The sequence below is a fragment of the Heliconius melpomene genome, chromosome 5 (genome assembly GCF_056956725.1).
Source record: "Heliconius melpomene rosina isolate 202511_hmr_F chromosome 5, ASM5695672v1, whole genome shotgun sequence".
Taxonomy (NCBI): domain Eukaryota; kingdom Metazoa; phylum Arthropoda; class Insecta; order Lepidoptera; family Nymphalidae; genus Heliconius; species Heliconius melpomene.
In genome coordinates, this window is record NC_140393.1 from 2,541,140 (window position 1) to 2,553,438 (window position 12,299).

The following is a 12,299-nucleotide window of genomic DNA, read 5'->3' on the forward strand; positions in this document are numbered from 1 at the left end:
AAACTAGAGCATTCAGACGCCTTTATGTTACACGATTAAATGAGAGAATACAATAATAACAATAATAGGTAAAAAAACACACAAAATTGTTTACTTCCAGCATTTTATTGCTAACATATGTTATTTGGGTATTTATTTCGAATGCTAGATATCAATCTCAAAAACGGCAAACTTCCATCAAATAGTTGGAAATGACTTCCTCCGTCACCTATATCAGTTTGCCTACCGATCTGCCAAACACCCTGTATAATATTTTACAAAAATTTTCATTCATTTCATTTTAGATCCAGTGAAAAGTTATCACAAACTTGGCCTAAAAGAATTTCACCTTCGTCTACTGGGGTCGAAAATCTTGTAAAAAACTCTACTCACAAAGCCGCTTTTAATAATACAAATAAAAATAACTCGAGCAGAGAAGCGCCAAATATGACTCGACAGAACATAACTGATGATTCGAGCACGCCACTTTTGATTACGAAAATTATGGATGGCATCAAGAACTTTGTAACTACTGAAGATGGAGCTGTTAAACCCTCGGAACCAACGATACAATATTGTGATGAAATGCCACCAGATCTAGGTAATTATAGCAGAAATATTTTTATTACTGTATTGCCATATTTTAATAAAGATTATATTTAGTTGCCAAAACCATTTTTCACAGATAATCCTAAAAAAAATAATAATAATTTGAAATTGTATTTTTTTTATAAAGTGTAAAAATCCAATTTAATATAAAAATCCTTGTCAATTGTCATGTGTAATAAAAAAATATTTTGTTAAGGTCCATTATCAGTGAATAAAACCGAAGTGGAATTGGATTGGGTGGAGAAAAGATATCCTGAAGTACAACGTGGCGGTTTCTATTCACCCCCTAACTGTACCGCTCGTCACAAAGTTGCCATAATTGTTCCTTATAGGTAAGTTTTACAATTTCAACTGGTTAAATTGGTTCTTTTTATTACTTTTATATGTGTGACAAACTAAAAGTGACAGTCAGTCTCTATTTTCCAACTATTTTCCGACATGGTACATACTGACTTTGTAATGAATATGATAGTTCCCCCAAATAGAATTTCAACCAGCACCTATTACGACTAAGTAAAGAATACACAAACGTCGCGTTTTCTGCCACTGCGTCCCGACGACCTGTTTATATAATAATAAAAATGAATAAGGCAATATTTTAACGATTTTTTAAAAAAAATATGTTATCTAATTATTATTATCATCATTAGTCTCGTTTTACATAAAGTCGTTTTTCTTTTACGAGCAAAATTTGAATATAAAACAAATTTACGTCAATCAAATGTGTAAAACAAACGAAGATAATAAGGTTTGTTACGCCAATTTGTAGCTAATTTGGTCGCGCCCCCGTATTCTTAAATCAGAATTTTGCTTAAACTCAGGCCGGGATTTTCCTCGTCACACGTAATAAGATAAAAAACACAAACAGGTACTTCCCCAAATCTCTTCATGTAATTCTGACATGCCAAATTTAAAATTTAAGTGAAAACGAGAGTGTTATTTATGTTATACGGAAGCCGTTGTCCAACTAAGCAATCTTTATAGAGGTATCGTCAGCATCTATCTCACCTTGGGAACTTACGTCGTTTTCCTCCACTTTTTCCCTTATCCTTCCTGGGTCAGATTTATGGTGGGTTAAATTTAACATGCGTATAAAGTATAAGCGTTACGGTTTAAGGTAAATCTGCCAATTTCGCCGTCAGATTTTATTAATATAGCACCGACCCCATTCTGGGATTGGGATTTTAGTGTTACATTTGAGTTATTTCACGTAAAAACCATAATTTAAGTCAAAATTCTTCTTTCTTTTACCTAGTAACTATTTTCTGTGATGTTTTTGGCAGAATGAATTGGGATTTATCGGATAACTAATTTAAATTTATAGAATTCCAATTTTATGGAAGCAAATTTCATTCAAATCATTACAGAAGGATTGATCGTGAAAGAGTAACGAACCAAAAAAAGTTCATTTGTGTTTCATTATAAACTGCGCCACGACTGGGCTCAATCAATAAATTTTACGCACAAATATTAAAAAAATAAAACCTCTTTAAGACATTGTAGAAATTGAAAAAGAAAATTGTTAACTCATTTTCTTTTATGACTATTTCATTCTACGTTTCCCCCTTTTGTTTCAATTTCGTTTATCATTCCAGTATAGACTTCTTATATAACGCAATCGTATAGACGTCCAGATTTTCATTACTTGCCAAGTTTCTGTTTTGTTGCTTTAATTGGATTTCCTTTATTTTGTTCTGTAGAATACGTAACAAACATTTAACTTATTTATTAAGACCTGAAGTTACCCTCAGGGACACATGTGGAATAAGGTCCTCCAATATTCGTATATTTTTAATTAACGTGCGTGTTTTTTGTTGAAGATTTCCAACGAAACAAAGATATATTATATCTATTATTACGGAGTATATCTCTTCTACCTTTTAGGTAACCGCTAAATGTTTTTGTTAAAATAATTCGTACTTAATTCTTAAATTTGGTTATGCAATTTACGATGTCTAAAATTTTTTTAATAAAAAATGTTTTGCGTTTTGACGCCGAGAATGGTTGAGGGTTCGATTCCCACTCGAGGAAATTAAATATTTATTTCAATTTACATTTTCATTTCTTCGCTCTGGTGCCGAGGCAAAGAGCGGTGTTGAGTCGCGCCACCCAACACGCAATGCCTCTAGAATTGTGCGGAAAATGGGGGACGGGGTGTCCTAAGACTAGGTTCCCTGTGAATCCCTCACAGCGCGAAGCTGTTTTTTTACATTTCCATTGTATGAATCTACTAAAAGTAAATTAAATAATTATAAAATTAAATTTAAAAGAATACGTTAATTATTATCGTTATTAAAAACAATGTCATAAACGTCACGTTAATATTTATATCACCTTTAGAACTTCGGGTATTTCCCTCGTCTTGTTCCCTTATCATATTCCTAGCAGATTTATTACTTAGGGATGTATTTAAAAGCCTCACGATGGAGCGATTAGATAAATTACTTAATAAAGAAGCAACCAAAAATACAAACCTTTTAAACGGAATTATATTTCTTTATAGACAATAATTCTTATTTCTTACTTTACGAGTATTAATATTGTTTCATCATAACATTTTCAATTAAGATTTTCAGTTACGATTTTCTGTTATATTTTCTGAATTTAACAATCATATACTGACGTACAGATTTCACAATTTGCCAAGCCTTAATTGGACGCCATGTTTATTTTACTTTACGTTTTACATTGTTGCCGTCGACACATATTTATTATTAATCGTTTAAATTTAACAATTGAAATGTATTTAATTAGAGTGTATAATAATATAATGAATATAATGAATATTTGATACTATTACATACATTGTGGCGCAGCGGTTGGCGGTTTGTCTAACTATATTTAATTATATTAGAATTTTACTTGCTTTCCCGATCGTGAAGAATATGGGCGCGGCTTTGAGTACCACTACTCAATACGCAGAATTTTCAAAAAATGTGTGAAATGGAGAATGGAATGTTAAGCCTAGTTTCTTTCCACCTTCCCTGCTATATGACAGAGAAACTAAACATATGGTTGCGGCTGTCGTGGTGGTTTGGGACAGGCGTCATTGTAAGCGCGACGATTGTGTAATTGTTATTTTCATTTCCTCGCTTTGGTAATGAGAGCTTAGGGGAAGGACTGTCGTAACACTAGGTTCCCTCTCTCTAACGAAGGGTAGCCCAAGCGGGATACAGAAAAAAGCTAAGAAATAATCTTTTTTTTTGTCCTAATTTTCTTCTAAAATCTATTAAATTTTACAGAGATCGCCAGCAACATTTGGCAATGTTCCTAAACCACATGCACCCATTCCTAATGAAGCAGCAGATTGAGTACGGGATCTTTATCGTCGAACAGGAGGGTAAGATTTATACTAAAACGTATTTTATCCATCACTAGAGAGTAATAAAATAATATTTACATATATTTCCCAATTTATTTATTATTGACTCGGGCTCCAACAGTAATATACCTTCTCTCGTTTATATATTTGCATTTTGTTTTCTGCCCTACGGGTTTCTTCTAAATTGGAAGCACAAGTTGATGTTAAGATTCGTAGAATTACTTTGATGATATTATAAAAGAAAATGTTCTTTAAAGTATGAATAAATACGGCATTGGAATGGAAAATGGAAAAAGTTTATGCTGCATACATATTGCATTTATTTTTTTTAATAGAGTAATTGGATTTTTAAATCCTTGCTCTTTAGATTTTACTTTATAAAATGGTAAGAGAATTAAGAAAATTTGCTTATTTATATTTTATAAAGTAATGACAAAAAACCTATTTTTTTTAAATATTTTAGGTACAAACGACTTCAATCGTGCCAAACTGATGAACGTGGGGTTTGTAGAGAGTCAAAAGCAGAAACCTGGTGGATGGCAATGCTTCATATTCCACGACATCGACCTCTTGCCGCTGGACTCCAGGAACCTGTACTCCTGCCCGCGGCAGCCGCGGCACATGTCCGCCTCCATCGATAAATTAATGTTTAAGTATGTTTCCTATTGCACTCCATGTTTATTCTTTTTATTTATATTTTCTACTATGGAATAGTACTATTTATTGTTATTTATTTATGTAAATATTTTTATACCATTGTCGTGCTTGGTCATTTGTGACGAGAGATCTTTTATAGTACCTATCAAAAATATGTTTCAAAAGAACTAATTATATTTTTGGAAATTAATTACTTATAATCAATTATTAAATAACCGAAGAAATTTAGACGAAACATTTTGTTAACTAACCCATAGAAGTCTATAACTTCTATAATATATTTAAAGGAGGAATGAGTCTACAATCGTAATGGCATATTCAGATTTATTAAGCACAAGCAATAGATCTAATTTATTTTAATAAGGCTATATTCATTTGCTATTATATGTAAAAATCCAAAAATAAGTAAATAATTGACAGAAAAACCTAATGTTTTATACACCCATAGGTTTATGTTTATTAAAAATGAATTCAATTCGTTAAAAATGTTTCTTTTAAAAAGCAATGTTCTGTGAAAACATTTATATAGAGACGATGTCACGAACGCTGGCGTTCGGAAGAAAAATTTTATCATTAATTCCGTTGCACATCGGGAATTGGTTCAGTTAGTTAGTCGAGGGTCTTGATGCTACCGCTGGGAGTTCGAATTGGTGTTGCTTTTTAAATTAAACTCTTTTAATACATGTGACGGTTTGTGTCTCTAGTTTATGGTGTAACTACTTGAACTTATCGTATTTCAATTTCATTCACTTTTGTATTGTTCTGTTATATTTCATAGTCATAAAACTCAAAAAAGATATCGATCAATAGGAAAGCAACTTTTGTGTTATAAAATATTTTCGTACGTAGTAAAAACATTATCTTTTATATTAAGAAAGTGTGTAATTATATTCATATATTTAAATTAAATAAATGAATTCTTTATTGTTGTTATTTTCTAATTATAGAATTAATTTCAGGTTACCATACGAGGATATATTCGGCGGCGTGTCCGCCATGACGTTAGAGCAGTTCACTAAAGTGAATGGCTTTTCTAACAAATATTGGGGGTGGGGAGGGGAAGATGACGATATGTTCTATAGGTAAGACAGAATATGTCAATTCTTAGCTTTACACAGATACTAAATAATTAGTAATATGTGTTTATTATTGTACCATTGCGTTGTGGCCTTGATATAAAAATATCGCACAGATATTTCAACAATAATTATAAAAATATAAGTATAAAATAATATAAAGAGACAGAAAATAGCTTCTAAATCTAGTGGAACTCGAAGTGTTAACCCGTAGAAGCGCCAATACGTGCGCAAATAAATTGACGTGAGTACTCTAAAGTGTAAATTAAATTTAGGGTATCGTCGACTGGCGCAGTTACTAGGGCGGGCTAGTCACACGTTGTCCGACAATTTAAGAAAATCAGTTTATTTTCATTTCCTCTCTCTACAAAAATAAAACGCGCGGTTGAGTTCCACCACTCAACGTTTAGAATTCGGAGAGAAGGTGAACAAAAGAGTGTCTTGATATTGGATTAGGCTTATTATCTTTCTATATTGGATGATGTGTGAATACTAAATAATAATTAAAACTGTAATATAATATTAAATTTTAATTTTTGATGGTTCGTAAAAAGGACAATATTTCCGATAATTTTTTGCCCGAGGGACGGTTGAATATCAATTTTATGATACGTTCCATAACTAGATCAGTATATTGTAAGCGTATTTTATCCGGAAATAATTCCGGAATAAATTTCGAAATTTGTATTTTGTAAATAACTATATTAATATAAATGCAATATAATATTTACAAAATTGTTTAAATTACATTACAAAATATTTATAGCGAAGAAAAAATTTTTCAGTAATTTTGTTTTTCGAGGATGTTTTTATATGCATATTGTAAAGTTATTTGAGGTCGTATTGTCCGATTTTTTTGCTTTAAGTGCATCAAGTACTCTTCTTGGGGTTCGTCGTGGCGGAATGGCCCAAGCATGCCACTGTAAGCGCGACAAGTTGTGTCCTCGAGTGCGAAGAAATGAAAGAGTTTAATATTTTAATTTCTTCGCTCTGGTGTCGAGACAAAGCGCGGCGTTGAGTTCCGCCACTCAACGTACAATGCCTCCAGAAATCGGCAATAAGGAAAATGGGGAAGGACAGTAGGTCCCTCTGTCTACCCTGCTGTGGGATACTGTGTGAAGCTAAAAAAACTACTCTACTTATTGATTGTACTAGTCTTTGATTAAACCACTTTATAATAAATAGTAAAATTGATAATTTTTTATTTATACAGGTTAAAGAAGATGAATTACCACATAGCGCGGTACAAAATGTCAATTGCACGTTACGCCATGTTAGATCATAAGAAATCTGCACCTAATCCTAAGAGGTAAGCTTGTTTAATTGGAAAGGCGTCTACCTTGCTCGTAGGGGTCCAGCGCCTGACTTAAAATGCGACTATTATGGCTTTGATTCCGACCCGAGCTCAAGTACAAACTAAAGAAAGAATTAAAAATACTGAATACTATACTACTAATATTATTTTATTATTAGTCTACTGAATAAACAATATAAAATGTTTTTTATACGATATGACAATATATGAGTTGATGAGATATGTGGCGCATGGACACAAACTGTAACTGTAAGCGTATTAAATATTTATTTAAATTAACGGCAGCCGACACGATGACAATATAAAGAAAAATAAACCTCATATTGATTAATAATTCGTTTCAGGTATCAACTTTTGTCACAAACAAGTAAAACATTCCAAAAGGACGGCCTGTCCACGCTCGAGTACGAGCCCGTGAAGGTCACCCGACACCACCTCTACACCCACGTGCTGGCCAACATCGAGGAGCGCAGCTGACGGACGTATCTCGCCAAACTCTTGTTTGGCGACAGGTAGGCTTACACGGACTTCTATAATTTGTGTTTCTATTTACACTGTTATATGATATTTTGTATATTTGTAATTGCTTTTTAATCTGTATAACACAGATACTGACAGACAGATTAAAGAAGTAGATTTTCGTTAATATAGATATATTTATTTTTAATAAAAAAAATAACTTACAACATCCTTTAAGATACTTCAATAATAAAACAAAGTTAGCACAGATAATAATTACATTTTATTCCTAAATAATACAAGCAGTCTTTATGTCAATTATAGTGTAAATAAAAGCAAATTAGTCCGTGTATACTCGCCCTTAGGTTTCGAGATAACTGCAGATTTTTGAATTCCTCCTCGAGTGGCCTTTACCTGCGTTTAAACGAAATTATGTTGCTACGTTTGTTTTTATCTTTATTTCATTATATAATCCCCTTAATTGTATTTACCTATTAAGTTTTTTTGTATTAATATTTTTCTTTTTATTTTAATTTTTCAAGTTGCTAATGTTGATAGTTATTTTTTGTTACAATTACTTTTTCATTTATATGTTTAATAAAATTTGCAGATATATCGAAATATTAATATAGATAAAATCATGGTTACCAAGAATTGTATGATCTCGGTCAACTGAATCTTTGAATTGTCGAATATGTATATATATTTTTGACATATAGTGAGAACAAAACAGTCCTTAACCATTTTAAGTTTAAATTTTTCATTACAACCGCACATTATGAATGTCAAAATATAGATATAAGTTACTACTTGCATATTATATAAAACTTATTTTCGTATAATTTAATTAAAATATCACAATATTGAATTTCCTAGTATTTTAAGCGAAAATGTGTAGAAGAATCTGTTTATCTTTTTTTATTTTATATCTAAATAGTAGGAGATGCCAATTATTTTTACTTGTAAAACCCAGATTGCATTGTATTAGTTTTTCCAATAAAAAGACAATAATTTCTGTTGGACGTGATTAAACCCAAGGTAATTTCATTTAATTTATAAAATGCTATCACAAGTTTCCTACAACCAGTACATGTAAAAAATGAATAAGACAATACTTAAGAACAATGTAGATAGACTTACCTTAGACAAGTTGTACATAAGAACTGCATTTTAATGCAAGGAATTTGTCAATAATAATTATTATTATTAAGAAAAATTCAAATGTAATCTCACACTAAAGTTGAATGTAAACCGCGGCCTAATGAAAATTAAACTTTTCCATTATTTATCTCATGTGTCAACAAATATTATTTATAAGATTAATCTGAATTTTAGTTAAAGCATTGCTATCCATTGCTTGATCTTTAGTTTTAGTATCTTTATATGAGAATATTAATAATTTATAAGCATTATTTTATTTATATGTAACATTTGTATATTTACACCTTGATTGTTATATGCGTAAAAGGATATAAGAGCCTAAAAACCTTTACAAAAGGTGCTTATGTTTATGTCTTAACGAAACCAAAAAGTATAGATTAAGTTAGCTCATCACAATTAAAAATTGTCAATATTTCTTTACTTGTCTATAGTAAAATGTGAATCTAATCTGTGCATTGTTTATTAGTGTACTTATAACTTTAGAATTAAGAAATATGTAAAATTGATAAATAAGTAGAGTTGTTGTTAAGCCAACGTTGTCACTCCGGTAAACAATGTTATATTTACCTAAAATGAAACTAAAAATTATTATACCTAAAGATTTCTAGGCAAAACAAGAAACAGTTGTAACATTAATTATGCTTTTGTAGTTTTACTTAAATATTTAGAATTGTTTAATCCTATTATGTGATAGCTAAGCGAGATTGCGATTTTATTTCTGTATGTTTAGTTATAAGGCTTAAGATTGTGATACGAAAATATATCGAATTGTAATCACGTTTATCTTATGTAAAGCGAGTCTCAAAACTATTGTCCGACTTAATAATATAATTTATTATCAATTTCGTATAAAAAAATGATCTAATTATAATTTTAGAAACATTATTTTAATCTGTGTAGTTATGCTGTCATTTATTTAATAATAAACCGTATCAATTAACGACTACAATTAAAAAAAATCGTTTTTCTTTTATTTAATAAAATTTTATATATGAAGATCCATCACTAATTAAAAAAGTATTTATAATTAATATAACCAGCTCATCGATTTCTAGTCGATTATTCGAAGTACAATCGATACTTCTGCATTGGCATTGGCCTATAAATATCTATATAGTTAAAATTACATATAGACTCAATAAATTCCAATATAGTGCTTTTATAGAACTAAGTTATATTTAAGTATCTATATAATTTATGTAATTTGTGTAAAAATTAAAACTTATGTTATTATAGGCGTTTGCTTTTCAAAAAAAAATATACAAAATGTTTCCGGACACACAAATAGATAATTATATTGACGTCCATTTTTTTATACATTATACTTTTTATGAAAATTGTAATCCTTATTGTAATTTTGTAAGAAACAACTTATAAATGAATAATGTCATTGAAGATGAAAAAAAATGTAACTAACACAATATTTTATTTTCTTATACTTAATCAAGATATAACTCTTTCATTTGAGAAAAAAAACTATCTAGATGTCAAATACATAACTATAGAATCTTATTTCTTGGATACCAACATAGGGAATTTATATTAAAAACTAGAGTACCAACTACGTCACTGTTCCTTCATCATATAAATAAATGCTTTAGATCGTTTTCACTATATACCTATACTAAAATAGCATTTTATACATGCAGTTGTCGGTAATAGTAAGCTATGAAATAAGTGTACAGACTTCGCTTAGCCATCCAAGTGTATTGTAGAAATAGAAATATGTTAGACACCATTGAGTTACTTAAAATATAAATGAATATTTGTTTTATTTTGTAATAAATATATTGTTTGTTTTAAAATACATAGATGTTTTATTAATTTCGCCTTTATTTACCCATTCAGGTAAGTGGTATGTACAGACATAAATTAACATAAACAATATATACACATTTTTCGAATAAAATAAAACTAAAACATTCAAATAAATTCTAAATTCCAAAGAAAGATCAGGACCAAATCAGAACTAAAATTCCGAAACGTCAATGCCATAGACTAAAAAAAAATCACAGCAAAAAGAGAAAAAAACTATTTATTTTAATTAAAATCTGTTTGTGGCATTTTGAATATGAATATCGGCCGGTTAGTAAATTGCAATGAAGATCGAAGACCTGCAGCAAACTGTCGCGACAAGCCCGCTACGGGCGGCGACTCCCGCCACGAGGTGCGCCGGAGGTACCACGACGGCGCTAGTGAGCATGCTAACGTTAAATCCATCCAACCCCTATCATAGTCCTTATTCCTTAAATCAAAAGTTATTATTTTGCAATATACAAATAAACTAAATAAAGTTTTACAATATATATATATTAATTATAGTGGCATTATTCTCCTATGTTCCCATGTTTTAGTATTTCAATAGACAGGACATAAACGAACAACTTGTCCCTGATAATTTGATAATATCAAATAGTCGTTGTTTACAAATAATAAAGTGTCTACCTGTCCTCATCTTTTTCTTTTTCTTTACTTTTCCTTAATTTCCGAGTAGGTGTTGTAGCCCTAAATCTATAATATTTTGGCATTTTGAACTTAAATTTGGCAAGAAATCATACTATAACCACATAACAATCTAAAATGTCATTTTGTTTTCCATGACTGACTGATAAATTATTTTTTAAATTTTCATTCACAAAAAAGGTTATATATTACAGATATAATTTTATATCGTTAAAGTGATGGTTGCTATATATTTTACCTTATTCCAATTCGAGGAATATGTAACGTTTCTTTTATTCTGGTATAGAAGATAAGGAAATCTATATAAAATATTAAGCACCTAAAACTAAACATGATATAAATGTTTTCAACGTCCATCCTTTCCATTTAAATATCATTAACAAAATTTATAAGAATTGTATAATACTAATATAAGAGTTGTGTATGGTCTGGGCTATGGTGGTGGAGTGGCATACGGTCTGCTGTCCGGCAGTAATTGCGACGTTATAATTATGTTGTGCCGGCCTTTTGCATCGATATATTTGCTTGATATTTGAATAATGAGAATTCCAACTTTGACAGATTATTTCTTCTCTTAAAATTATATGTATCATGTATCGTGGAGTGGCCTGACGGGTTTGAAACTTGTGCTCCTCACAACCTGGTATGACCCAACGACAGGCATCTGAAAGCGTATAGGCCGTCCTCCTTCAGAACCTGGACCTTAGCAGAGCTCCACCCTACAATGATCCGTCCCTTATCTACGATGATTTTAGCTGATTCGTATGAGCATCGCACCAAGCTTACCTCATTCCTCTAGGACCAAGTAATAGCTCTGAGACTGTGATAGCGAGCTGAGCAACCGCCAGTACTCGCATCGGCGTCTATCACTTTTTCTTTAGTGAGTAAATCTCATCTAAGTCCACTAATCGGGGATGCGTTTATGTGGGGCGCTTAGCCGTTCAGGTAGCTTACTCTGAAGAGTGTGATGTAGATAGCTCCAAAAGTCGCGCACCCGTCAATATCTGGCACACACTCAGACCTTGGGTGATGCCCAGCTGCACCGAATCAACCTAATGCTGCGCTCGTTCCAATGCTTGGGTATAGGAAAGACCTTAAGTCTTCGTGTTTACAGTAACCATAATAGCTTTAGTGCGAGATTGCTTAGCCAACTTATGCCGTCGTTTTTGACGCAGAGGGGTTAGTAGAAGAAGATTTTTTACCCCTTTTTTATTCCTTTTAATACTGTGGTTCAAGAACCACTTTCTTCTTCCATAAT

General features: G+C 31.2%; 2 protein-coding genes across 2 annotated transcripts in view; one reads left to right on the forward strand and one right to left on the reverse strand.

The window, feature by feature from the left end:
* Positions 1 to 10,385, forward strand: part of LOC146538875 (beta-1,4-N-acetylgalactosaminyltransferase bre-4-like) — a 142,275-nt gene extending 131,890 nt beyond the window's left edge. The window contains exons 4-10 of the mRNA XM_085185373.1: positions 285 to 580; positions 785 to 920; positions 3,831 to 3,928; positions 4,374 to 4,563; positions 5,527 to 5,649; positions 6,857 to 6,952; positions 7,303 to 10,385. Of these exons, the coding sequence (XP_085041499.1) occupies positions 285 to 580; positions 785 to 920; positions 3,831 to 3,928; positions 4,374 to 4,563; positions 5,527 to 5,649; positions 6,857 to 6,952; positions 7,303 to 7,435 (1,072 nt within the window). The 3' untranslated portion in view covers positions 7,436 to 10,385. The remainder of the gene's footprint in view (positions 1 to 284; positions 581 to 784; positions 921 to 3,830; positions 3,929 to 4,373; positions 4,564 to 5,526; positions 5,650 to 6,856; positions 6,953 to 7,302) is intronic.
* LOC146538876 (uncharacterized) lies at positions 9,711 to 11,182 on the reverse strand. The gene is made up of 2 exons (XM_085185374.1): positions 11,024 to 11,182; positions 9,711 to 10,823 (listed from the first exon to the last, which is right to left on the reverse strand). The coding sequence occupies exons 1-2, from the start codon at positions 11,104 to 11,106 to the stop codon at positions 10,619 to 10,621; spliced, it is 288 nt and encodes a 95-aa protein (XP_085041500.1). The 5' UTR covers positions 11,107 to 11,182; the 3' UTR covers positions 9,711 to 10,618.
* Positions 11,183 to 12,299: the final 1,117 nt, after the last annotated feature.